The sequence below is a fragment of the Pogoniulus pusillus genome, chromosome 24 (assembly GCF_015220805.1).
Source record: "Pogoniulus pusillus isolate bPogPus1 chromosome 24, bPogPus1.pri, whole genome shotgun sequence".
In the NCBI taxonomy this organism is placed as follows: Eukaryota; Metazoa; Chordata; class Aves; order Piciformes; family Lybiidae; genus Pogoniulus; species Pogoniulus pusillus.
The window spans coordinates 9,308,585-9,334,073 of record NC_087287.1 but is presented as its reverse complement, the minus strand read 5'-3'; the positions used below and the strand labels follow the sequence as shown (position 1 = coordinate 9,334,073).

Sequence of the window (25,489 nt, the reverse complement as noted above, 5' to 3'; positions counted from 1 at the left end):
CCGCTCATACCCACACGGTGCCCACTTCAGCCTGGATGGGGACGAATGTACCATCTGCACCTGCAGGGTAGGTCCTGGGGGGCTTGGAGGGTGAGGAGATCCCTAGGGATGCTCCAGAGAGCTTCCCTGAATCATCTCACTGAGGAGCTCCCAGAATCTCATGTTGGGGCTGGAAGAGATCTCTGCACCCACAGCATCTTGCCCAGCAGCAGAATGCCCGAGGGGGGTTGGAAGCTCTCCACACAAGGAGACTCCACAACCTCTCTCAGCCTCTTGCCCCCCACAGCTCCTTTAGCTGTTGCTGAGCACTGAGCAGATGCCCTCTGGGGCTGCTCTCCTGCAGGCTCCACAGCCCCAGGGCTCTCAGCCTTTGCTCCTCACAGAGCTGCTCCAGGCCCCTCAGCACCTTCAGAGCCTGCCCTGGGCTCTCTGCAGCAGTTCCCAGTCTGTGCTGAACTGGGGAGCCCAGAACTGGACCCTGGACTCCAGCTGTAGCCTGGCAGGGGCAGAGCAGGGGGCAGGACTGCCCTGGACCTGCTGTCCTTACTCTTCTTCATGCCCCCCCCGGAAACCATCAGCCTTTGTTTCTTGCCACAGGGATGCACTGCTGGCTCATGGGCAACTTGTTGTCCACCAGCACTGCCAGGCCCTTCTCCTTGGAGCTGCTTCCCAGCAGGTAACACTCATCTGCCCACCTGCAGGCGTCTGTGCCCAGGCAGAGGCTGGCAGTGCCAGAGCGTCTGGGCCAGCCCTGCCCAAAGAGTCGTGACACAAGGGAGCTGCTTCATAGCTTTATTGCGCGGGGAACGGGGGCGCTGGGGCAGGCTGTGTGCTGCCAGCCGCCGAGCTGGGCACAGCAGGAGATGCTGCTGGCTCTCGGTGCGGCTCAGGGCACCCTGGACAGCCCCACCCTGTCGTTCTGCCTGTCGTAGATGCTGTAGTACTCGCGCAGGAAGACGTCCCCCAGGATCCAGAAGTTGCTGTCCATGCTTTCGAAGCCAAGGATGCAGGAGCCGTCTCTTTGCTGCCAGGGAGGTGGGGCACGGTGGTTAGCAGCTGCTGCAGCCTCTCCCCGTGCCCCCCCGGTGCCCTCCCCCGTGGCTGCCCACCTTGATCACGTATCTCTTGGCTGACAGGTGGAAGGCATTGCCGTTGATGTGGAAGACAACGTCGGACATCAAGGGGGTGACTGCGCAGCTGACCTGTGGCAGGCGGAGGTCAGTGCCCAGCCCCGGGGGGGCCGAGGTGCCCCGAGGAGCAGCCCCGGGCTCCGGTCCCCGGCGCCAGCCCTCACCTGGCCGTTGGAGTCGGCAGCGAGGATGACGCGGATGGTGGCCAGGTCTGCCTTGGGGACCACGATGCGGGAGGTGCCCGTGTCCACGATGGCCTGGCAGCCCATCTGGCAGCCGACGGTGAAAATGCCGATGGTGACTCTGGGGAGGGTGGCACAGGGTGAGGCTCCCGGGCAGGCAGCAGCGGCTGCAGCCCTCCCAAGCACCAGCTGGGGGGAAGCAAGGGAAGGTGCGGAGCCCGGGGGCAGTGCCAAGCCTACCTCTGCATGCTGATTTGCCAGTAGGTTCGGGCAGAGAGGGGGATCCAGGTGATGCCGTTGGTGGTGTACTTGGAGTCGATGGCACCGAAGAGGATGAAGCTGCCATCCTTCCCGTCCCTGTGACAGGGAAGCCCTCAGCGGAGAGGCTCACCCAGCACCCCCCTGCGCCGGCAGTGCCAGTACCGAGGGGGCTTTGCTGCCGTCCTCCTGTGCCGGTGTCGGTGCCGGGCGGCAGAGGCGGCGCTGCTGGGAGGCCGCGGGAGAAAAGGTCTTGAGCAAGGGCTGGGGGTCGCTGTCCAGGGCTCACCTGCTCAGGTAGACGGAGAAGAGGTTCTCTGCCACCAGGTTCTGTGCCATCATGTTGTCAAAGACAGGGGTGGCCTGGGAGGCAGAGATGCTGGGGTAAGCCAGCCCCATGATGCCGTCGAAGGGGCTGTCGGTGAAGATGTCCCCGGGCTCGGTGACAGAGAGCCCAAAGATCTGGCTGGTGACGGTGATCTCATAGACCTGCGTGGGGAGATGGGCAGAGGGAGGAGCGGTGTGGGCGTGCGGCTGGCGTGGCAGCGTGGCGGCTGGCGGGGGCGGGCAGGCTGCCCCTTACGGTGAGGGTGTCGTAGCCCAGGCGCCCTGTCATGCTGCCCGTGCCGTAGGTGATGTTCAGAGTCCCGTTGGTGGGCACGTAGCTGGAGGACATGTTTGGGTCGAAGCGGTTGTGGTTGCCTGCGGGCACGGGAGGGAGGCAGTCAGGCTCTGCCCTGCTCCGGGGCACTGAGGATACCTCTGCGGTGCCTGCCCCGAGGGCCAGAGCGCCCCGCAAGAGACAGGGCAGAGCCATCCTCAGCTGGCGGCGCCCCCGCAGCCGAGCAGGGCAGGGCAGAGCAGGGCAGGGCAGAGCAGGGCAGGGCAGGGCAGTGCAGGGCAGAGCAGGGCAGGAGCGGAGCTGAGCCTTGCCCCTGCTTCCCCCATCTGCTGGCGGGCACAGGGCTGCTGCCACTCACCGCAGGCAGGGCTGCTGCAGTAGGTGGAGGGCACCCAGAGGTTGGCGGAGCCAGTGTCAAAGATGACAGTGAAAACCTGCGAGGGGGTCCCGATGGAGATGGCACCGTAGTACTCGTTCTGTGGGACAGGGGCAGAGGGCTCGGGGCGGGCAGAGAGCTCAGGGGGGGCACAGGGGGCCCAGGGGGGCAGGGGACTCAAGGGATGCAGAGGGCTCAGGGGCGGCAGAGGGCTCAGGGAGGACAGAAAGCTCAGAGAGAAGAGAGGACTCAAGGGATGCAGAGGGCTCAGGGGTGGCAGAGAGCTCAGGGGGGCAGAGGGCTAAGGGGGGGGCAAAGGGCCTGCTGGGCTGGGGCAGAGGCTGCTGGGCATGGGCAGAGCTCAGCGGGGTGGGAAATAAAAGACTCTCAGCATCCATGCAGCTGGAGAAGACCTTTCAGAGCATCAGCTCTGAACTCCAGGAGTGGCCTCAGCAGTGGCCTGTGCTGGGGCACGATCCCTGCCCTGCTCCTGCTGGCCACACTCTTGCTGATCCAAGCCAGGCTGCTGGTGCCCTTCTTGGCCACCTGGGCACAGCCTGGCTCACCTGCAGCTGCTGCCACCAGCCCCCCTAGGTCCAGGGTTAGGGGACAGGTAAGGGGCCAGTGGGATGGGTAAGGAAGGAAGGGAGCAAGGATGGGGCTGGGGGGCAGGTGAAGGGCTGGTGGCCCCATGGGCACCGCGCAGGTGCCAGCCTCTCTGCCCTGCCATGCTCACGTCCATGTAGTTGCGCATTGCCTCGTAGTCCCCATCCTTGTCAGCAAACTTTCCCCTCAGCCTGGCCTGGTTCTTCTGCAGGTAGCTCTCCAGGAGGCCTTTCTCCTCCAGGATCTGCCTCAGGGACTTGCCCCTCCACAGGGGCACCCTGCAGAGACAGGAGCACACCTGGCACCAGGGCCCGGGCAGGGGCCGGGGGTCCTCAGGCACCCACTGCTCACCTGTACACCCCACACTGGGCCAGGGCCAGCAGGCTGAGCAGCAGCAGCAGCTTCAACATCTTCCTCACGCCCTGCAAAAGGCACAGAGTGGACCCTCAGGCAGCCTGGAGCTGCTCCAGAGCTGGCAGCAGAGGCTGGCACCCAGCAGGCTCTGCTGCCATGCGCCGAGCCCTGGCCAGGCTGCAGAGCTGGGGGAGAGGAACCTCATGGGGGTGCCCCAGGGCCAGTGGGGGGAGGTGGCCTCCCCCCAGGCAGCAGGGCTCCGTGGGGCACTCACCAGGCTCTCCTCAGCTGCAGGGAAGCTCTCGGTGCCTCGGAGCCCTCTGGCACACGGCAGCTCAGGGCTGAGGCACAGCAGCAGCAGCAGCAGCAGCAGCAGGAGGCTGTGGCTCTTCTGCAGCCTCCTGGGGTCCTCTCTGCCTATATAAAGGTCTCCAGAAGCTCTCCCCACGGGCAGGATGAGTCTTGGCCACGGAAGCAGCCTCCTTTGATCTTCTCCTCTTGGCTGGCACAGGACAACAGCTCCCATTCTGCCTCTGCTTGCTGCCTGCCCCACTGGCCGAGAGCCACGCAGTGACCTTTCCCCATGCTGGGGCTGCTGAGCCCTGAGGGATCAAACCTCTCTCACCTGCTGGTCCAGGCTGGGTGCCTCCTGGGGCAGATCCATCAGCTCAGGAGGACCCAGAGCAGCTTCCCTCATCAGCATCAGCCCAGAGCTGCATCTCCTTCTTCCCTGCCCTTTCCCTGCTCCTGGACAGCCACCTGCCACCTGCCCACGGCCACCTCAGCCCTGGCCACTGAGGGGTCACATCCTTGACCCTCAGCCCTCTCCACTCTGGCTGCAGGCAGCGTGCAGGGGACATGCTCTGGAGGGGGTCCCTGTGGGAGGCAGCTCTGCTGCTGGCACCAGCTCCTTGCTGCTGCCTGCTCCAAAGCCACATCCCCTGGGCACCAGCTGGGGTTTGGTGACCAAGAAAGGCCTTCCTGGGGTGGTTCTCACTACAGGTTTGAGACCTGGAGCAGAAAGAGAAGAGGCACCTGAGAGGGGCTGCAGGAGGCAGCTGGACAGGGAGCTGGAGGTGCAGCAATGAGACTGCATTTGTGCACTGCCTGCTTCAGGTGCTGGAGCACCTCTGGGGACCATCCACTGCAAGCCCTCTGCTAGAGCAGGGCACCCACAGCAGCTTGCCCAGCAGCACAATGCCCAGAGGCACTTGTGAGCTCTCCACACAAGGACACTCCACACCCTCTCTGGGCAGCCTGCTCCAGCCCTCCAGCACCCTCACACCAAACAAGTTTCTCATGGAACCTCCTGGGAAGCCTCAAGCAGGTTCTGATGCCTCATCTCTGGCTTTCTCTGTCGTTCCCAGCTCCCTGTGGGCAGAGGCTGGCTCTCAAAGCTGGTGGTGAACATGATGCCAAAGCTCCATGCAGGTTTTTGTGCCTGTAGCCTCCTGCCAGCTCCAGAAATTCCATGTGGGAGGTCGTCTAATACCTTTTCCTTTCCCGACCTTCCACCCTGAATCCCAACCCATCCCAGCTGTGTTTTGCACTGAGGGAGTATTGGGTGCTCCATCCCTTTTCTCCCACCACCCCCCAGCAGGTTCTGCCTCATTTCATCCCCCTGCTGCAGTTTTGCATCTCTCCTCAACTCTTCCATGACTTGGAACTGGGCTGAAACTGGTCCTGAGGGAGGAAAAGCAGCCCCAAGCCCAACTGGTGGCTGAGGGCAGGTTGGTCCCCAGCTCCTCGGCTTGGTTCTGGCTTTGTGTTTCCCTCCCTGGAGGACAAGGTGACCGTGCTGGCAGCCACATCTCCTGCACGTGATGCTGTGACGGGGTTGGGGTCGCCTGATCCAGCAGCAGGCACCTCTGACGCAGCCTGGCACGGGCGACCTTGGCATCGTTCGACCAGAGGCATCCTGACCTGGTCCCAGCTTCACCTCCCTGCTTCCACAGGGTCAGATTGGGCAGGATGAAGACTCAGCAGAAGGAAGAGAGGGAACTGTTGGGGCAGGGCTGGAAGGAGGCCATGGAGATGATCAGGGGCTGGAAGGCCTCTGCTGTGAAGCCAGGCTGAGAGATTGGGGTTGTTCAGCCTGGAGAGGAGAAGGTTCCAGGGAGACCTTCTGGTGGCCTTCCAGTGCCTAAAGGGGCTGAGAAAAAAGCTGGGGACAGACTTCTGAGCAGGGCCTGTTGTGACAGGCCAAGGGGGGATGGTTTGGAGCTAACAGAGTGAAGAGAAGAGAGAGATGTTTGACTCCAAGGGTGGTGAGAGCCTGGCCCAGGTTGCCCAGGGAGCTGGGAGCTGCCCCATGCCTGGCACCACTGCAGGTCAGCTTGGTTGGGGCTCTGAGCAACCTGCCCTAGTTGGTGCTGTCCCTGCTGACTGCAGGGGGTTGGAGTGGATGAGCTTGAAAGGTGCCTTCAACCCAAACCAGTCTGAGATTCAATGATTGGGGAAAATCTCTTCCCCTTGAGACTTGTCAAGGGCTGGCCCAGGCTGCCCAGGGCAGTGGTGGAGTCCTCACCCCTGGAGGGCTTTCAGAGCCCTGGAGCTATGGTGCTGAGGGCCACGGTTTGGTGGTGCCCTGGCAGTGCTGGGTGAAGAGTTGGGCTCCATGATCTGGGTGGGGTGAGCTTGAAAGGTCCCTTCCCACCCCAACCAGCCTGAGATTCTGTGGTGATGCCCTGGAAGAGGTTGCCCATAGAGGCTGTGGATGCCTCATCCCTGGCAGCATTCCAGGCCAGGCTGGACGAGGCTTGCAGCAGCCTGCTCTAGTGGCAGGGTTTTGACCTGGGTGATGTTGAAGGTCTCTTCCAACCCAAAGCAGTCTGGGATCTATGAGCTGAGCTGGCTCCCACCCACACTGCTCCTCCACCACACTGCCCAGTCTGACCCTGGATTAAGCCATTGTCCCCCAACATCACTCCCCAGCCCTTGGCACTACTGCTTGGTGGAGCTTGGTCACCATGAGAGTGGTGAGAGCCTGGAATGGGTTGCCCAGGGAGATGGTTGAGGCCTCATGCCTGGAGGTGTTTAAGGCCAGGCTGGCTGAGGCTGTGTGCAGCCTGCTCTAGGGTAGGGTGTCCCTGGGCATGGCAGGTGGGTTGGAACTGGCTGCTCCTTGTGGTCCCTTCCAACCCTGACTGATTCTATTCTGTTCTACCATCTGGAGCAGTCAGACATGGAAGAGGGCAGAATGCCCCATGTCCAGCCCACAACCCCCTCATCAGCACCCTCCCAGTGCCTCCAGTTTGAGGCACAGAGGAACTGGATGGTTGCTCTGCTCACTTGCTCCCTGTGATGGGACAATGAGCAAAGGATGGAAGCTGCAGCACAGGAGGTTCCACCTCAACACAAAAGGTTACTGTAAGGGTCCCAGAGCACTGGCACAGGCTGCCCGGAGAGGTTGTGGAGTCTCCTTCTCTGGAGCCTTCCCAGGCCTGTCTGGATGTGTTCCTGTGTGCCCTGAGCTGGACTGTCTGGTCCTGCTCTGGCAGGGGGGCTGGACTCGAGGCTCCCTTTGTGTCCCTTCCAAGCCCTGCCATCCTGTGAGCCTGTGTTAACACCCATCCCCAGCTTGCCACCAGCATCCCTGTGCCCTGGCCGTGGTGTTGGACCCCAGGTGAGGATGGCAAACCCTCAGCTTGACTTTGCTGCTGGGCCACCTCCCTTAAGGACGTTGTGATAACTACCCCTGGAGCCGTTTGCCTTTCTTATCGGGGCCGCTGGGCAAACAAGCCCCAGCTGGGATATAAGGGGCCAGGCTGGGGCCAGGTGGCACTCTCAAGCCTCTTCCTTTCTCTCCTGGGTTGCACTCCAGTAGCAACCACCATGAAGCTGCTCCTGCTCCTCACCTTGGTGGCCCTGGCTCAATGCCGCATCTCCAGGTGAGTGCCAGGGCCAGAGGTGCCTGAGGACCCCCAGCACCCCGACCCTGCTTGGGTGCTGGTGATGGACGGGGGTGGTCTCCTGCTTCTGCCCAGGGTTCCTCTCTGGAGGGGGAAGTCCCTGCGGCAGGCCCTGAAGGACCGTGGCTTGCTGGAGCTGTACCTGCTGCAGCACCCCTACAACCCGGCCAGCAAGTACTTCCCCAGCCTGCTGGCCTCGGAGCCCCTGCAGAACTACATGGACGTGAGCATGCAGAGGGGCTGGGAGGGCAGAGAGGAGGCAGCCCGTGGGGTCCCCGCCTTTTACCCAGCCCCTTAGCCCCTTCCCTCACCCACCTGTCCTGCCAGCCCCTTCTTCATCCCTCTGGCCCTTCACCTGGCCCCTCAACAATCCCCCGAGCCATCCAGCAGCCCCTCAATGCTTTACCCCTCCCACGAGCCCCTTGCCCAGTCCTTTAGCCCCTTACCCATCCCACTAGCCCCTTACCCATTCCTCTAACCTGATTCTCATCCCACTAGCCCCTTGCCCATTGCCTTAAGACCTTACTCATCCCATTAGCCTCTTAGTCATCCCTCTAACCCTTTACAGTATCACAGTATCACCAAGGTTGGAAGAGACCTCATAGATCATCAAGTCCAACCCTTTACCACAGAGCTCAAGGCTAGACCTTGGCACCAAGTGCCATGTCCAATCCTGCCTTGAACAGCTCCAAGCTTTTACTCATCCCACTAGACTCTTACCCATTCTCCTCACCTCTTATTCATTCCACTAGCCCCTCCTCCACCCCCACTGGCCTCTTCCCCCATCCCTCTATAACTCTCTTCCCCCATCCCTCTATAACTCTCTTCCCCCATCCCTCTATAACTCTCTTCCCCATCCCTCTATAACTCTCTTCCCCCATCCCTCTATAACTCTCTTCCCCCATCCCTCTATAACTCTCTTCCCCCATCCCTCTATAACTCTCTTCCCCATCCCTCTATAACTCTCTTCCCCATCCCTCTATAACTCTCTTCCCCATCCCTCTAACCCCCATCTCCCATCCCTCTAAGCCCCTTCCCCCATCCCTCTAAGCCCCTTCCCCCATCCCTCTAAGCCACTTCCCCATCCCTCTAACCCCCATCTCCCATCCCTCTATAACTCCCTTCCCCATCCCTCTAAGCCCCTTCCCCCATCCCTCTAACCCCCATCTCCCATCCCTCTATAACTCCCTTCCCCCATCCCTTTATAACTCCCTTCCCCCATCCCTCTATAACTCCCTTTCCCATCCCTCTAAGCCCCATCTCCCATCCCTCTAAGCCCCTTCCCCATCCCTCTAGCCCCTTGCCCTAACCTGTTACTCACCCCCCCGCCCCTCTCCCACCCCCCTGAGCCCTCTGCCCCTGTCCCACAGAACGAGTACTACGGCACCATCTCCATCGGGACCCCCGGGCAGGATTTCACTGTCATCTTTGACACTGGCTCCTCCAACCTCTGGGTGCCCTCCGTCTACTGTGCCAGCCAGGCCTGCAGTGAGTGCCCAGCTAGCCCTGTGCCCGCCAGCAGATGGGGGAAGGTTGGGGAAGCCCCAAGCTTGGACAGTCTCCTGCCCTGCCTGGCTCTGGGGATTCCCCTGATTGGGGCTGGGAGCCAAGGGTGGCTCTGCTTGGGTGTTGGGTGACAGAGGGGGCGCTGGAGGGGCATCTTTGGTCCCCAAGGGCCGGGTGACCCATGGCCATCTCTCCCTTTGGCACCCACAGGCAACCACAACCGCTTCAACCCAGCAGCCTCCTCCACCTTCGTTGGCACCAATGACAGCGTCAGCATCGCCTACGGCACTGGCAGCATGACAGGGGTGCTGGGCTATGACACTGTCACTGTAAGGGCACCACAGCCACCCCCCCCTGGCAGCTGGCACAACACACACACCCTCAAACCATTCCTCCCTCTTCACATCTGCCCACCCAGGTTGCAGGCATCCAGGTCACCAACCAGATCTTTGGGCTGACCGAGACAGAGCCTGGAAACTTCTTCTACTACAGCCCCTTCGATGGCATCCTGGGACTGGCATTCCCCAGCATCGCCTCCTCTGGTGCCACCCCTGTCTTTGACAACATGATGGCAGAGAATCTGGTGCCAAGGGACCTCTTCTCTGTCTACCTGAGCAAGTAAGTCCTGGCTGGTGCTTTCTCTGGTACCAGTCATCCTAGGAGGGCTCCTGGGGGACCTGGCTCAGTGCTGCCAGCTGCTGGCAGAGGAGGATGGCAGCAAATCCCCTTTGGTGCTGGCACTGCCGGTGGTGCAGTGAGACCCTCACATGGTGATTTCCCTCTTTACAGCAACGGAGCCAGTGGCAGCTTTGTCCTCTTTGGTGCCATCGACTACAGCTACACTGCCAACGGCATCAGCTGGATCCCCCTCTCTGCTGAAACCTACTGGCAGATCACCATGGACAGGTAGTCCTGGCACAGCCCCCAAGCTTGGCACCATCCCTGTGCCCCATGATGGTGTTTTGAGGGGTGCAGCTCCTTATCCCAACCCCAGAAGCCTCACCCCATGTCCTTCTCCCCAGCGTCTACATTGGAGGACAACCTGTTGCCTGCTCACAAGGCTGCCAGGCCATTGTGGACACAGGCACCTCCCTGCTAGTTGTGCCCAACAGCATCCTTGGCACCATCTTGGCCAGCCTTGGTGCCAACTCCAACGGCCAGGTGAGGCCCCAGGGTTGGGGGTGGTGGTGATGTGTGTGAGCTGCTCCACTGGCCCCCATTGCCCCTCCCGGGGTGGCCACTGACCACCTCCTGCCACCCTGTGCCACCTGCAGGTCAGCTGCAGCGCTGTCAGCAGCCTGCCCAGCGTCGTCTACTACATCAACAACCAGGCCTTCAGCGTGCCCCCCAGCGCCTACGTGATAGAGGTGAGCACCTAAATGGGCGGGGGGGGGGCACTCAGGGTGGGCTTGGGGAGAGGCTGCAGCGGTTGGTGACCACTCTGCCACCACCCCCTTGGCTGCAGAGCGATGGGTACTGCACCCTGGGCTTCGAAGGCATGGATGTGCCCACGGAGGCTGGCGAGCTCTGGATCCTCGGGGACGTCTTCATCCGCCAGTACTACACCATCTTCGACAGGGCCAACAACAGGGTGGGGCTGTCCCCTCTGAACTGAGCTGGGGACAGTGCCCAGCAGCCTGTCCCCCTGCCCTGGCAGCCCCCAGCTCGGTGGCAGCCGGGGGTGGCCCTCCCCCCCCCCCCCCCCGGCGCTCCCATCCCCTCCGCAATAAAGCTATGAAGAAGCTCCGTTTGTGTCACGTCTGTCTGGCAAGGGCTGGCTTGGCCACCCTGGCACTGCCACCCTCTGAGGTGTGGGGCTGAGGGTGCCCACGAAGCCAGGGCAGAGTTGTGCTGCCAACTGGTCACCTCAGCAGGCTTTATGGGGGCAGCTGGTGCCACTCAGCCAGGGCTGGGTGCCCCAGGGGCACCACTTTCTGTTCCCGTGGTGCCCTGTGGCTGGGGGCTGCTGGGGCTAGTGGTGGCCAAGTGGGATGGGGAAGGTGTGGGGACAAGGATGGGAGCACAGCTGTGTCTCTGTCCCACCAGCATCCACCTGATGTCCACCTCTAGGGCTGGTGGTGGGCAGGAGGGATGGGGGAAGCTGTAAAGATCACAAGGAACCAGGATGTGAGCACAGCTGCAGCTCTGCCCCACCAGCATCCACCTGATGTCCACCTCCGGGGCTGGTGGCGGACAGAGGGATGGGGATGGTGTGGAGCACTGCAAGGGACAAGGATGAGAGCACAGCTGCAGCTCTGCCCCACCAGCATCCACCTGATGTCCACCTCTGGAGCTGGTGGTGGACAGAGGGATGGGGATGGTGTGGAGCACTGCAAGGGACAAGGATGAGAGCACAGCTGCAGCTCTGCCCCACCAGCACCCATCCGATGCCTACTTTTGGGGCTGGGTGACGATGCTTGTTGTGGTTCTGGGTCCCACCCTGGTGCTGATGGTGCTGTGAGCTGCTGAGCACCATCTCTCCTGGCTGGACACCATCAGAACGACCTCTCCTGCTGCTTCCAGGAGCCGTGGATGTGTCCTGGGGTTGAGCCCTTTGGCAGGACGTGCAGCAGCAAACATCTCCCATGATGGGATGTGGCAACCAGGACTAGCCAAAATTTGGTGCCAGCCTTCCTCCCCCCCCAGATCCTCTTCCCTCACTCGGTGCCCTCAGGCTCAGCTTGCAGAGACCTCAAAGAAGTCTCCATCCATGCCTCTGCCACCAGGGCAGGCACATCCCTGCTGTCCCCAAAGCCAAACGCCTCCAGCACTGCCCTTGTCACCCTGAGGGGGGTCACTTACCCCTGAACCACCCCCCCCCCCCCCCAGGAGGAGCCCCAGGGCTGGAGTCAGCATCCCTGGGTGCAAGCAGAAGTAGGGTAACAGCATAAATATCAGGGTGACTTTATTGGTGACAGGGTGGGGGGCAGCTGGACCCCTCCTCATGCCAGCAGCTGGGGCAGTGCCCACCCTAGGGATGTGTGCCATGGGTTTGGGGCACCCCAGCCTGGCCAGAAGCATCTCCCAGCCCTACATCTTGCACCTGTCCTGCTTCAGTGGGGTGGTGAGGGGCTGGGGACACCTTGGGGACCTTCTCCAGACATGGGCAGTGCCTGTGCACCCGTGGGAGTGGGCACACACCCGTGGGAGTGGGGATGATGTTGCCCACCCTATCTGCTTGGCACCCCTTCCCCAGCCACCCACAGCTCCCTCGGTCTGGTGGGCCAGGCCTGCTGGTCCTGCAGATCCCCTCTTCCTCCTCCTCCTCCTCCTCTCAGGACACCTGAGCCCTAGGGTGCCTCATGCTCACCATGGCTCTCCCCCCTGGCTGGTGACACGACAGAAGGTTCCACATCTGGGGGGGGTGCCCAAGTTCTGGCACTCAAACCAGGGCTGCCTGTGGAGTCTGGAGGGGCTGCAGCCTCAGAGGGGAGCTTGGTGGGCAGAGTGGGTGGCACCGGGTGCCCAGTGGGGCTCAGTGTGGTTGGAGGGGGCTCCCCAGCTGCTGTGCTCCCCTCAGAGGGCCCGAGGGGGGTTGTGCTGGGGAGTAGGAGCTGTGCCAGGCTGGGGTGAGGGGGCTGAGGCGGGGGTGGGGGGCTAGGAGGAGGGGTGCCAGTGGGTGAATCCTCACGGGATGGGGACAGGTCACTGCTGTGCAGCGGGAGCCAGACGTCGGAGGCTAATGGAGAGGGGTTTGGTTAGCACCCACTTTGGCCTCTGGCACCCACTTTGTCCCCTGGCTTCACCCCACCCCCAGGGTGGAGGGGGCACCCAACCACCCTCAGGGTGCCACAGCAGGGCAAAGGAATCCCAGACCAGACCCTGCCAGAGCCTGGGCACCCTGGTACCTTGGCAGGGTGGGCAGCAGGGCAGTGGAATCCCAAACCAGACCCTGCCAGAGTCTGGCACCCTGTTACCTTGGCAGGGTGGGCAGCAGGCAGCAGGCAGCACAGCAGGCTCGGAGCAGGAATGGGGGCACAGCCTCTTCTCACAGCTCACCTCTCCAAGCTGGCATCCAGGGGTGAAGGTGGGGGTCAGCCACACTCCCCACATCCCCACCAGGATACCCAGTCACATCTGCTACTGGTATGGGCAGCCCATGGGCATGGGCACCCTATAAGGATGGGTATCCCGTGGGCATCATGTGGGCATGGGTATTCTATGGGCGTGGGTATCCTGTGGCAAAAGGCCCCTTAGGACCATGGGCATCCTGTGGGAATAGGTATGGAAATGGGCACCCTATGGGCAAAGGCACCCCATGGACATGGGCACTCCATGAACATCAGCACCCTGTGGGTACTGGCACCCTGTGAGCATGGCCAAGCTACAGGCATGGGAAACCTATGGGCACCTTACAGGTATGGGTACCCCACAGGCACTGTATAGGCATAGGCACCCCATGGAAGCTGACAGCCTACAGGCATGGGCACACTGTGGGCATGGCCAACATACAGGCATGAGCACCCCATAGGCATGGACGACTTATAGGCACAGGTAACCCATGGGCATGAGCACTGCCAGCATGGGCATCCCACGGGCATGGGCACACTTTGGGCAAGGATATCTCATGATCATGAGCACTTTATGCTCATGGGTACCCCATGGGCATGGGCACCCTACAGTCATGGGCACCCTATGGGCACAGGCATCCCATGGACACAGTCACCTTGTGGGCATGGGCACCCTGTGGTCACAGACACTCCATGGGCACCTCGTGGGCATGGGCACGGGCACCCTGCTCACCTGGCAGGTGCAGTGGGTGCAGGGCTCTCCCTCGGGGGTGAAGCTCTGCCCGTTCACCACCTTCCTGCCCTGGTAGTTGCAGTCTGGGTCACGGGGAGCAAGACAAAGCTCAGCAGATGGAGGGGTGGTCCGTGGGGTGGTCTGTGGGGTGGTCCGTGGGGTGGAGGGGGCACGAGGTCCCCTTCTCCCCACCGTTCCCAGTTCCTACCATTACAGACTGGGCAGCACTCGCCCTCAGGGTGGAAGGGGTAGGTGCAGAAGATGGCACAGTCCACGGGTGAGCAGGCCACGGAGCCCAGCTGCAAGAGATGGGAGAGGCTCTGCTGTTGGTGGCCACAAGGGTGGGCTTTGGGCAATAAAATATGGGGGGACACCACCCTGAAACGCTCAGGAGCCCAACTCCATCTCGTGGTCCTTGGCACAGCCCTCACCAGGCAGATGCAGCTGAGACAAGGGTCCAGGCTGGAGGGAAAGGTCTCGTTGTTGTAGAAGATCCTTCCCATGTAGGTGCAGCCTGTGGGGGGGAGAGAGGAGCTCTTGGGGTACTCAGGAAGCTTAGAGAACCCCATGGAGACCTCTTTGTGTAAGCTCAGACTGGGCTTGGTCAGCAAGGGAAGGTTCAGGTTGGACAACAAGGAACAATTTGTTGCCCTTGAGGGTTGTCCAGGCCTGTCCCAGACTATGCAGGGCAGTGGTGGAGTCCTCAGCCCTGGAGGGGTTTCTAAGCCCTGGAGATGTGATGCTGAGGGTCATGGTTTGGTGGTGCCCTGGCAGGCCTGGGTTAAGGGTTGGATTCCATCATCTGAAAGGTCTTTTCCCACCAAAGCCATTCCATGACTCCATGGTCCTGCCATGGGAGGGCAGGGGATGGAGAGAGGATATAGTGGGGATGAAGATGGGATGTAGGGGGGATGCAGATGAGCTGAAAGTGAAATGAAGATGTGATGTAGAGGTGTTGCAGGAGGAGTGAAGATGGCATAAAGAGAGGATGCAGAAGGGGTGAAGATGGCATGAAGAGGGAATGCAGAAGGGATGAAGATGGTATGAAGAGGGGATGCAGAAGGGGATACAGAGGGGGTGAAGATGGCATGAAGAAGGGGATGCAGAGGGGACTGCAGAAGGGGTGAGGATGGCATGAAGAGGGAATGCAGAAGGGGACGCAGAGGGGGCTGCAGAAGGGGTGAAGATGGCATGAAGAGAGGATGCAGAAGGGGATGCAGAGGGGGCTGCAGAAGGGGTGAAGGTGGCATGAAGAGAGGATGCAGAAGGGGACGCAGAGGGGGCTGCAGAAGGGGTGAAGATGGCATGAAAAGGGAATGCAGAAGGGGACGCAGAAGGGGATGCAGAAGGGGTGAAGATGGCATGAAGAGAGGATGCAGAAGGGGATGCGGAGGGGGCTGCAGAAGGGGTGAGGATGGCATGAAGAGAGGATGCAGAAGAGGATGCAGAGGGGGCTGCAGAAGGGGTGAAGATGGCATGAAAAGGGAATGCAGAAGGGGATGCAGAGGGGGCTGCAGAAGGGGTGAAGATGGCATGAAGAGAGGATGCAGAAGAGGATGCGGAGGGGGCTGCAGAAGGGGTGAAGATGGCATGAAAAGGGAATGCAGAAGGGGATGCAGAAGGGGTGAGGATGGCATGGAGAGAGGATGCAGAAGGGGCTGCAGAAGGGGTGAGGATGGCATGGAGAGAGGATGCAGAAGGCGATGCGAGGGCGATGCAGAAGGGGTGAGGATGATATGAAGAGAGGCTGCAGAAGGCGATGCAGAGGGGGCTGCAGCCCTGCAGGGAACCGGCAGCTGACCTGCGGAGCAGTCGGGGCAGCACTGCCCGGGGATGCGGATGGGGTGGGGACAGGTCTCCAGGCAGTCCGTCCGTGTGCAGCTGACCGAGCCGTCTGCCTGCAGGGGAGAAGCACTTGCCAGAGTCTTTGGGGCAACCCCAAAACGGTGCTGCTGGGATAAAACCACGACCAGGAGCGGCCCTGGCAAGCTGAGGAAAGGAAGGAAGGAAGGAAGCAAGGAAGGAGAAGGGGAGCAGGAGCCGTGCCTGGGGCAGGGGCAGGTAGGAGGGGGTGAAGCAGAGCAGGTTCTCATTCACCTGGCAGATGCATAACTCACAGGGATCGCCCGGAGACCAGATCTGTCCGACGGGAAACTCCACCCCGTTGTCATCCATCAAGCAACCTGGGGTTGGACAGGGGGTGGGGAAGGACACAGGTACCCCCCAAACCCAGCCTGGCATCCTCAGCTCTGTGCTCACACACTGCTGTGCACCCTCCTCAGCAGCTCCCCTCAGTGCCCTGCCCAACAGCTCCTTGTGCCCAGCTGTCCTCTACATCCTGTCCTCGTTGTCCCTCAGCTGTGCCACACATCCCACCTTCGCTGTGCCCAGCTATTCCCAACCTCCCACCCTCCCCATCCCCAAGGGTCCCTCCCATCCCACCCTGCCCATGCCCGGCTGTCCCCAGCATCCTGTTCTCACTGCCTCCCAACTGCCCCCCCACATCCTACCCTCCCCATCCCCAGGCATCTCCCAAATCCCACCCTCCCCATTCCCAAGCATCCTCCACATTCCATCCCAATTGTACCTTGTGATACCCTACCCGGCCCTAGATGTCCCCTGCATCCTGTCCTCCTTGTCCCCCAACCCACCCCCCACATCCCACTCTCCCTACCCTCAGCCACTCCCCACCCCACTTTGCCCATTCCCAGCTGTTCCACTCATCCCACCCTCCTCATCCCAAAGCATTCCCAATCTCCCATCATCCTCATCCCCCAGTGTCCCTCACATCCCATCCCAGCTGCAGCCCACATCAAACCTGTCCTGCCCTCAGCACAATGCTGTCTCCATTGGCCCCTGCATCCCACTCTCCCCATCTCCAAGGGTCCCTCACACCCCAACCTGCCCATCCTTAGAAGCTCCCCCATATCTTGCCCTCCCTACCCCCAGCAGTCCCCCACATCCCTTCTCTGCTGCCCCCTGCATCCCAGCCTGCCTGTGCCCAGCTGTCCCGGGGGCTCACCAGCAGGGGCCGGGGGGTCCTGGCAGGTGAAGCAGCATTGCCCTGGGCGCAGGAGCCGCTGGTGCTGAGGGCAGTCGAGCACGGGGCAGGGAGAGAAAGAACACTCCACCTCTCCACCCTGGGGACATGGACACCTGTCACCTTCTGTCCCCACAGCCAGACTCAGCCCTGTGCCCACTCACCCTGCCTCAGCACTGCCCATGAGCCAGCATTGTGTCCCCGGGGACAAGAAGCCAAATGGTCTCCTAGGGGGGCATGAAGAAGAGTGTGGGCAGCAGGGCAAGGGAGGGTCTGCTGCCCCTCTGCTCTGCCCCAGCCAGGCCACAGCTGGGAGTCCTGGGTCCAGTTCTGGGCTCCCCAGTTCAGCACAGACTGGGAACTGCTGGAGAGAGTCCAGGGCAGGCTCTGAAGGTGCTGAGGGGCCTGGAGCAGCTCTGTGAGGAGCAAAGGCTGAGAGCCCTGGGGCTGTGGAGCCTGCAGGAGAGCAGCCCCAGAGGGCATCTGCTCAGTGCTCAGCAACAGCTAAAGGAGCTGTGGGGGCAAGAGGCTGGGGCCAAACTCTTGTGAGTGGTGCCCAGGGCCAGGCCAAGGGGCAGAGGGCACAGAGTGGAGTGCAGGAGGTTGCATGTGAGGCTGAGGAGAAGCTTGTTTGGTGTGAGGGTGCTGGAGGGCTGGAGCAGGCTGCCCAGAGAGGTTGTGGAGTCTGCTTGTGTGGAGAGCTTGCAAGTGGCCCTGGGCCTTGTGCTGCTGGGCAAGCTGCTGTGGGTGCCCTGCTTTGGCAGGGGACTTGGACTGGCTGATCTCCAGAGCTCCCTTCCAACCCCACCATGAGATTCTGGGATCTCCACAGCGAGATGATTCAGGGAAGCTCTCTGGAGCATCCCTAGGGATCTCCTCACCCTCCAGGCCCCCCAGGACCTACCCTGCAGGTGCAGATGGTACATTCGTCCCCATCCAGGCTGAAGTGGGCACCGTGTGGGTATGAGCGGCCCTGAAAGCTGCACTTTGCTGGGTGGGAAGAGAGGCAACAGGGCTGGAGCCAGGGTGGGGCAGTGAAGTACCACTCCTGCTGCACCCCCATTCCTGGCAGAGCTTGGAGTTACCCCCCCCCCCCATCTTCCTGGGTCCTGGGGAACCCACCTGGCTGGCAGGAGCAGCAGTCAGCTGGTGAGGAGCTGGGGCAGGAGCCTGGGAGACACTCAGGGGTGATGCAGGAGATGTTACCAGCCTGCAGAGGACAATGTGGGAGTGTCAGGGGGGTGGCCAAGGGGCAACAAGCCCCTTCCCCACCGGCACATCCTTCTCCATCCCCCCAAAGAGGAGCTAGAGAGCGATGCTCCCAGCCCAGCCCGGGCTCACCAGGCAGACGCAGACAGTGCAGCTCCCGTTGGATGAGGAGAAGACATCACCCTCAGCCCGGGCCGCCCCCTCGAACCAGCACCCTGCAAACAAGGGCGTCAGGGGGGGACCCTCCTGGGGCAGGGGAGCTGGGAGTGGCACACTGGAGCTCACCTGAGCAACTGGGGCAGCAGCCCCCCGGTGGGGCGGGCAGCGGGTGGGAGCAGGACACAGGGCAGCTGATGGGCTGGCACGCCACTTGTCCCCCCTGCCGGGACGTGCGGTGGCTCAGCACAGTGTCACACTGGTGGGGCTGGGGAGGGGCGGGGACGATGGGGGCCTCACCTGGCAGCTACAGCTCTGGCACCCCAGCTCTGCCCAGCGAGCTCCAGGCTCCCGGGGGACCCCCCGGTACCAACAGCCTTGGGCTGATGGGGGGGAAGTGCCAGGAGGTCCCACGGCACGAGGGGATGGCTCGGTGGCCAGGGACACTGAGATGGGTGAGGAGAAAGGTAGCTGGGTGCCAGGGGCTGCAGCTGGGAGATGGGGTGAGGAACCACCCAGGAGAGGTCCTCCAGAGCCAGGTGGGAGCAGGACGAGGGTGGGTGGATGCTGCAGGGACTGCAGGATGGGCGATGGGGCCAGGATGGATTTGGGGTATCCTAGGGGAGAAAAAGGAGATCGCTGAGGGCAGGAAGGGAGCTGAGCCCATCTGCCCCAGCTCCTGCGGGCCGGAGAGGGAGTTGGTTACCTTCGCAGGAGACCCTGTCCCCGCTGAGGCGGTAGCCGGGGCGGCAGGAGCAGAGGAAGCTGCCCGGGGTGTTGTGGCAGGAGTGGTGGCAGGCGCGGCGCCCGGCCCCCCCCCCGGCACTCGTTCACGTCTGCGGGGACAGAGGCACTGCTCAGCGGCCGGGCAGGAGGCAGCCTTGCCACTGAGCTGTCCCCTTCAGCGGCGCCAGGGAGGACAAGGGGCAGTGCAGCCTCAGGGAGGCTGGAGGTGACACCCAGCTGGGGGGGGTGGCGTTGAGAGGTGAGGTGGCATCCAGAGGGACCTGGGTGAGCTGGAGATGTGGGACTGTGTGGACCTCCTGAGGCTGAACAAGACCAAGTGCAAGGTCCTGCAGCTGGGCTGGGGGAAATCCTCAGTACTAAAGAATCATTTGGGTCAGAGGAGACCTTCAAGATGATGGAGTCCAGCCCTTAACCCAGCACTGCCAGGGCACCACCAAAGCACGGCCCTCAGCGACACAGCTATGGAGTCTTCCTCACAGGGGGGACATGGATTGGTTGCACCAGGTGAAGATCTGGAAGCCCTCTGCTGTGAAGCCAGGCTGAGAGAGTTGGGGTTGGGAGAGAAGGCTCCAGGGAGACCTCCTGGTGGCCTTTCAGTGCTTCAAGGAGACCTAGAAGCTGGGGGGCAAACTTGTGAGCAGAGTCTGTTGTGATAGGCCAAGGGCTGATGGTTTGGACCTAACAGAGGGAGATTCAGAGTGGAGAGAAGAGAGAGATGTTTGCCCCTGAGGGTGCTGAGAGCCTGGCCCAGGTTGCCCAGGGAGCTGGGAGCTGCCCATGCCTGGCACCACTGCAGGTCAGCTTGGTTGGGACTCTGAGCAACCTGCCCTAGTTGGTGCTGTCCCTGCCGACTGCAGGGGGTTGGACTGGATGAGCTTGAGAGGAGCCTTCCCTTTGAAGGTCTGAGATCCAATGACTGGGGAAAATCTCTTCCTCTTGAGACTTGCCAAGGGCTGGTCCAGGCTGCCCAGGGCAGTGGTGGAGTCCTCACCCCTAGAGGGCTTTCAGAGCCCTGGAGCTGTGGTGCTGAGGGCCATGGTTTGGTGGTGCCCTGGCAGTGCTGGGTGAAGGGTTGGGCTCCATGATCTGGGTGGGGCGAGCTTGAAAGGTCCCTTCCCACCCCAACCAGCCTGAGATTCTGTGGTGATGCCCTGGAAGAGGTTGCCCATAGAGGCTGTGGATGCCTCATCCCTGGCAGCATTCCAGGCCAGGTCGGATGAGGCTTGGCTCAACCTGCTCTAGTCGAAGCCGCCTCCTCCTCCTCCTCCTCCTCCTCTGCAGAGCCTCCAACCCCCCCTGGCCGTCGCGCCCCGGGGCGAGCTGCTCTAGCGGCAGGAGTCCCACCCAGCCCAGAGCAGGGCAGTTAGGTCTAGACGCCATGGACGAGCCCTTCCAAGCCAAGCCAAGCCAAGCCAAGGCAGTGTCTGATCCCACGACCCCCCCACCCGGGAACTCCCCCCCTCCTCCCACGCCAGCACGGCCGCGGCGCTCACCCAGGCAGGAGTGGCGGTTGCCGTGCAGGTGGTAGCCAGGCCGGCAGGAGCAGCGGTAGCTGCCCAGGCTGTTCTTGCAGCGGTGCTGGCACGGCGTGGCCAGGCACTCGTCCGTATCTGCCAACGGGCACAGCCGCGGGGTCAGCGGCTGCTGCCGGCCGCCGTCTGTGCCCTGCCCGCTGCCCTCCGCTGCCCACGCACGCACCCTGGCAGCTGTGGCGGTCGGCGGAGAGCTGCATGCCAGGGCCGCACTCGCAGACGAAGCCGCCCTCGGTGTTGACGCAGAGACCTTCGCACGCAGCACTCAGGCACTCGTCGATGTCTTGAGGGGCGAGAAGTGAGGGACAGCTGGAGGTGGGCGACCACCGCCGCTGGGACCTCCCGTCCCGCCGGGACCTCCCCGCCCCTGCTCACCGGTGCAGCGGACGCCGTTGGCTGTCTCCACCATGGAGAAGCCAAGGGGGCAGACGCGGGCAACCTCCTGGCACCCGCCGTGGTTACAGGAGAGGTCACAGCCGTACTCCCCACAGGTCCCTGGTGGCTCTGAAACAGGGACAAAGGGTCCACGGGGCACCGATGCCACCCCAGAGCCCACCCACCTTGCCAGGCCGGCCCTGCGGCACCCACTCTGTGCCACCTGGGAGCACCTCTACCCTTGCCAGGGATGGAGACCACACCAGGGGACAGGGCAAGGAGAGGTGACAAGGAGCATGGCGCCAGGGGACAGGGCAAGGAGGGGTGACAAGGAGCACGGTGCCAAGGGGTTCTGGCTCTTGGCACAGCAGGAGCAGGTGGGTACCTGGGCAGGTGATGCCCTGCTCTCCATCTGGGCACGAGCAGAGGTTGGGAGCGATACAGAAGCCACTGCCGCAGCCGAAGGAGCAAAGAGCTGTGGGGACAGTGGACAGGTAGCCACCAGGAGGGTGAGGACCCCCAAAACCCACCCACCTTGACCTCCCCTCATCCTCCCCCCTGTGCCCCCCAGATCCCCATACTCACGCAGGGTGCAGTGCCCACTGCCAGGGGCCACCATCCACCCGGGGCAACATCCACTGCCAAAGCCTGAGAAGCAGACGTGGGGTCCCAGGCGACGTCTGTGTGACCACAAGAGGCTGAGGTCACCTGGGCCACTCTGCCCCAAGACCCCAGGGCAAGGAGCAAAGGTCATGGGGGAGCCACCTCCCGTTGGTAGGGATCTCTCCACCCCGGGAAGATGGGGACAGGAGGACACACAGGAGTGGTCACCATGTGCCCGTGGCCAGGTATGGATCCAGGGGAAGGCAGGTGTGTGGTGACCTCAAATCAAGGTGGGATGGAGGGAAAGGATCATGCCCCAGCTAAGCCAAGCATGGAAGGGTGTGGTGGCAAGGGAGAAATGTCTCCCAGGAGGACATGGGGAGCAGGACACGGATGTAGGAAGCAAGACATGGATGTGGGGAGTAGGACATGGATGAGAGGAGCAGGGCACAGATGGAAGGAGCAGGACACGTGGGGAGCAGCATGGATGCAGGGAGCAGGACATGGATGAGAGGAGCAGGACACAGACGTGGAGCAGGGTACAGATGGAAGGACATGGATGTGAGGAGCAGGACACGTGGGGAGCAGCATGGATACAGGGAGCAGGACATGGAGAGGAGCAGGACATGTGGGGAGCAGCATGGATACAGGGAGCAGGACATGGATGTGGGGAGCAGGACACATGGGGAGCAGCATGGATACAGGGAGCAGGACATGGAGAGGAGCAAGACACATGGGGAGCAGCATGGATACAGGGAGCAGGACATGTGGGGAGCAGCATGGATGCAGGGAACAGGATATGGATGAGAGGAGCAGGACACAGACATGGAGTAGGGTACAGCTGGAAGGACATGGATGCAGGGAGCAGGACATGGATGAGAGGAGCAGGACACATGGGGAGCAGCATGGATGCAGGGAGCAGGACATGGATGTGGGGAGCAGGACACATGGGGAGCAGCACGGGTACAGGGAGCAGGACATGGATGAGAGGAGCAGGACACATGGGGAGTAGCATGGATGCAGGGAGCAGGACATGGATGTGGGGAGCAGGACACATGGGGAGCAGCACGTGGATGAGAGGAGCAGGACAGGAATGAGGGGAGCAGGGCGGATGCAGGGAGTAGGACGGGGGGAGCAGCACGGATGCAGGGAGCAGGACGTGGATGAGAGGAGCAGGACAGAGATGTGGAGCAGGGCACAGATGCAAGGAGCAGGACACGTGGGGAGCAGCATGGATGCAGGGAGCAGGACATGAATGAGGGGAGCAGGACATGGGTGTGGGGACCAGGATACAGCAGGGAGCAGCACATGGGTGCAGGGAGCAGGACTCCCGCAAGGGTCACACTCCCTCGGTCCCCAGGGCAGCAGGAGGAATTCGTGGAATGCCATCCCCTCCAAGCGGGATGGGTTGAGGCACCACCAGAGCCCCGACGGCAGCTGAGGGGACAGCGGAGCAGAGCCGGACACCGCACTCTACCCTGCCCAGGTGTAGCTGCGAGAAGGAGAAGGAAAAGGAGGAGGAAAAGCCAGGCTACCTCTCTACAGCAAAGCTGGTTGGCTTCTTCTTGCCGGGATAGACCCTGCCCTGGCTTCCCGGGAAGAACAGGGACACACAGGCAGCGTGGAAGAGCAGCTCCACCAACATGACAGCGTCTCCGGCACGCTCCCAACTCCTGCCTTCCCTTCCTGCCTTCCACGGGCGCCTACCACATGTTGGCCCTTGGCCCTGCTCCTCCTCCTTCTCCTTCTCCTCCTCCTGCTCTGGCTGGGTCTGGAACAATGCAGGGGGTGGAGGGAGGCGAAAGCTGGCAGGGGTGGAGGGGGGTGGAAAACCCCACGGGCACCCAGCTCTCCACCCACCAGCCCAGCCTGGAGGTGGGCGCAGGGATGCTCGCCCCAAGGTTGGCTCCTCCGGCCAAGGCGAGCGGTTCCACGGCAGTCACGAGTGCGGTGGGCTCTAAGGAGGAGAAGGGGGTACTCGGTGAGGTGGGAAGCAGCAGGGAAAGCGTGTGTCCCCCTCCCCCCCTCCTCCTTCTCTCCTTTCCCACATCTGGCAAAGCTCTGACATGGCCTCTCCCCACCCCTCCTCCTCCTCCTCCTCCCTCCTGGAGGCACTGGGCTGCCTTCCCAGTCCTGCACTGGGACCCACCATCGAGCAGCACGCAGCAGAGAAAGGGGCCAGAGTGGAGCTGGGATGGGGAGAAGGGTGCAGGGTGCTGTGGGACACCCCTGGAGCGGGGTCACCTTGCTCCAAGGCTTCACCTCCCCTCAACCAACACCCCCCACCCCCCGCCCCCATCCTGGCCCCTCAGCCCTTCCTGGGCTGGTGGGCTGAAGGTCACAGGTAAATGATTTATACCAGGGAGCAAAGTGCTGCTTGGGGCAAACCTAGGGGTGATGTCTTCAGCCTCACCACAAAGGGGATCCCCTCCTCAGCCTCCAGCTCTCTGTTTGGTGCTCATTTCCCCCCAACACCCACCAGGAAAATGGGGTTTGGGTCACCCAAGCAGGACACATCCCAGCACCATCCCCCTCAGCACCATCCCCCCACTCCATGCTTCCAAATCAAACCACTGGGTGGTGATGGGGGAGGAAATATGCTGAGTCTAGGGGTGCAGGACCCCCAGATTTGGGGAGTGAGGAGCAAGGCAATCCCTGCCCCAGAGGGATACGACCTCCTGGTGAGGGAGGGTGGTTGAAGCGTGACAAGTGGCATGGGACAACCTCCCCAGCCCTGTCCTGGCCTGCAGCTCTTTGAACCAGGGTTTTGGCACACACAAAAGGGGGGGACAGCACCCCAGCACCAGTGTCCCCAGTTTGTTGGGGAAGCACAGAGCAGAGCCAGGCCAGCTGGGCTCCGTGGGCTTGCTGAACAGCTCCCCCCACACCAAGCTTGGGAAGAAGCCAAGGGAAGAAGCAGCTGTGGGCAGGGGAATGCAGAGCCCAAACATCCCATCTCATAAAGCTGCTGTCTGCTCTCCCCCCCCAACAAGGCCTAGACCTGCAGAGACATGGCCAAATATAGTCTTCTCCTTGGGACCACCTAGGAGAAACCAGAACAAAGATGGCAGCAGGAGCCCCAGGGATGCTTGCAGCAGGATCTTCTCTTTCAGAATGCAGCCCACCTCTGGCTACAGCAGGGACTCCCCACTACTCTCCTCCAAGACTTAAATACCCCAATCCCAGCAGGGTTGGGGTTGGAAGGGAGCTCTGGAGATCAGCCAGTCCAAGCCCCCTGCCAAAGCAGGGCACCCACAGCAGCTTGCCCAGCAGCACAATGCCCAGGGCCACTTGCAAGCTCTCCACACAAGCAGACTCCACAACCTCTCTGGGCAGCCTGCTCCAGCCCTCCAGCACCTTCACACCAAACAAGCTTCTCCTCAGCCTCACATGCAACCTCCTGCACTCCACTCTGTGCCCTCTGCCCCTTGGCCTGGCCCTGGGCACCACTCACAAGAGCCTGGCCCCAGCCTCTTGCCCCCCACAGCTCCTTTAGCTGTTGCTGAGCACTGAGCAGATGCCCTCTGGGGCTGCTCTCCTGCAGGCTCCACAGCCCCAGGGCTCTCAGCCTTTGCTCCTCACAGAGCTGCTCCAGGCCCCTCAGCACCTTCAGAGCCTGCCCTGGACTCTCTCCAGCAGTTCCCAGTCTGTGCTGAACTGGGGAGCCCAGAACTGGATCCAGGACTCCCAGCTGTGGCCTGACTGGGGCAGAAGAACCTCCTTTGCCCTGCTGGCCACACTTTTCATGCCCCTCAGGATACCATTGGCCTTCTTGGGCATGAGGGCACATTGCTGGCTCATGGGCACACTGTTGTCCCCCAGCACTCCAGGTGCTTCTCCATGGAGCTGCTCTCCAGCAGGTCACTCCTCACCTGTACTGCTGCAGGGAGCTGTTCCTCCCCATGTTCCTCCTCTTGCCCTGGTTGATCTCCACGAGGTTTCCCTCCCCCAGCTCCCCAGCCTGGCCAGGTCTCACTGAACACAGCAGAGCCTGATGGTGCCAACCACTCCTCCCAGTTCTGTACTACCAGCAAACTGGGTGAGAGCCCAGCTCTGGCCCTTCATTCAGGTCACTGATGAAGATGTTGGACAAGACTGAACCCAGTCCAGACCCCTGGAGACCACCACAAGCTCCAACA

The 25,489-nt window shown here is 62.1% G+C and overlaps 3 protein-coding genes across 3 annotated transcripts; 1 reads left to right on the top strand and 2 right to left on the bottom strand.

The window, feature by feature from the left end:
• Window positions 1-795: 795 nt before the first annotated feature.
• LOC135186365 (pepsin A-like) lies at window positions 796-4,225 on the bottom strand. The gene is made up of 10 exons (XM_064164014.1): window positions 4,154-4,225; window positions 3,526-3,596; window positions 3,305-3,452; window positions 2,551-2,668; window positions 2,154-2,272; window positions 1,860-2,059; window positions 1,553-1,669; window positions 1,295-1,433; window positions 1,106-1,202; window positions 796-1,017 (listed from the first exon to the last, which is right to left on the bottom strand). The coding sequence occupies exons 1-10, from the start codon at window positions 4,223-4,225 to the stop codon at window positions 887-889; spliced, it is 1,212 nt and encodes a 403-aa protein (XP_064020084.1). The 3' UTR covers window positions 796-886.
• Window positions 4,226-7,331: 3,106 nt separating this feature from the next.
• PGA5 (pepsinogen A5) lies at window positions 7,332-10,986 on the top strand. The gene is made up of 9 exons (XM_064163348.1): window positions 7,332-7,418; window positions 7,515-7,662; window positions 8,810-8,927; window positions 9,156-9,274; window positions 9,364-9,563; window positions 9,735-9,851; window positions 9,968-10,106; window positions 10,220-10,312; window positions 10,411-10,986. The coding sequence occupies exons 1-9, from the start codon at window positions 7,363-7,365 to the stop codon at window positions 10,558-10,560; spliced, it is 1,140 nt and encodes a 379-aa protein (XP_064019418.1). The 5' UTR covers window positions 7,332-7,362; the 3' UTR covers window positions 10,561-10,986.
• Window positions 10,987-11,833: 847 nt separating this feature from the next.
• On the bottom strand, window positions 11,834-23,287 carry VWCE (von Willebrand factor C and EGF domains). Its single transcript, XM_064163319.1, is given in 22 exon segments — window positions 11,834-12,624; window positions 12,863-12,953; window positions 13,689-13,771; window positions 13,897-13,987; window positions 14,120-14,202; window positions 15,490-15,586; window positions 15,786-15,871; window positions 16,711-16,828; window positions 17,633-17,718; window positions 17,851-17,938; window positions 18,070-18,152; window positions 18,223-18,316; window positions 18,394-18,710; window positions 18,800-18,899; window positions 18,901-18,929; window positions 20,334-20,450; window positions 20,539-20,655; window positions 20,748-20,876; window positions 21,133-21,222; window positions 21,333-21,427; window positions 22,886-23,115; window positions 23,211-23,287. Coding segments are annotated over 21 exon segments (2,493 nt in total). The 5' UTR covers window positions 22,996-23,115; window positions 23,211-23,287; the 3' UTR covers window positions 11,834-12,235.
• Between the last annotated feature and the right edge of the window lie 2,202 nt (window positions 23,288-25,489).

Excerpts from the sequence above, each read along its gene's own strand:
- PGA5 (XM_064163348.1), top strand. The coding sequence starts at position 7,363 with ATGAAGCTGCTCCTGCTCCTCACCTTGGTGGCCCTGGCTCAATGCCGC. Across the intron at positions 7,419-7,514 it reads GCTCAATGCCGCATCTCCAG|GGTTCCTCTCTGGAGGGGGA; the intron begins GTGAGTGCCAGG and ends GCTTCTGCCCAG. Across the intron at positions 7,663-8,809 it reads CCCTGCAGAACTACATGGAC|AACGAGTACTACGGCACCAT; the intron begins GTGAGCATGCAG and ends CCTGTCCCACAG.
- LOC135186365 (XM_064164014.1), bottom strand. The coding sequence starts at position 4,225 with ATGAGGGAAGCTGCTCTGGGTCCTCCTGAGCTGATGGATCTGCCCCAG. Across the intron at positions 1,203-1,294 it reads CTGCCGACTCCAACGGCCAG|GTCAGCTGCGCAGTCACCCC; the intron begins GTGAGGGCTGGC and ends CGCCTGCCACAG. Across the intron at positions 1,018-1,105 it reads GAGATACGTGATCAAGGTGG|ACGGCTCCTGCATCCTTGGC; the intron begins GCAGCCACGGGG and ends GGCAGCAAAGAG.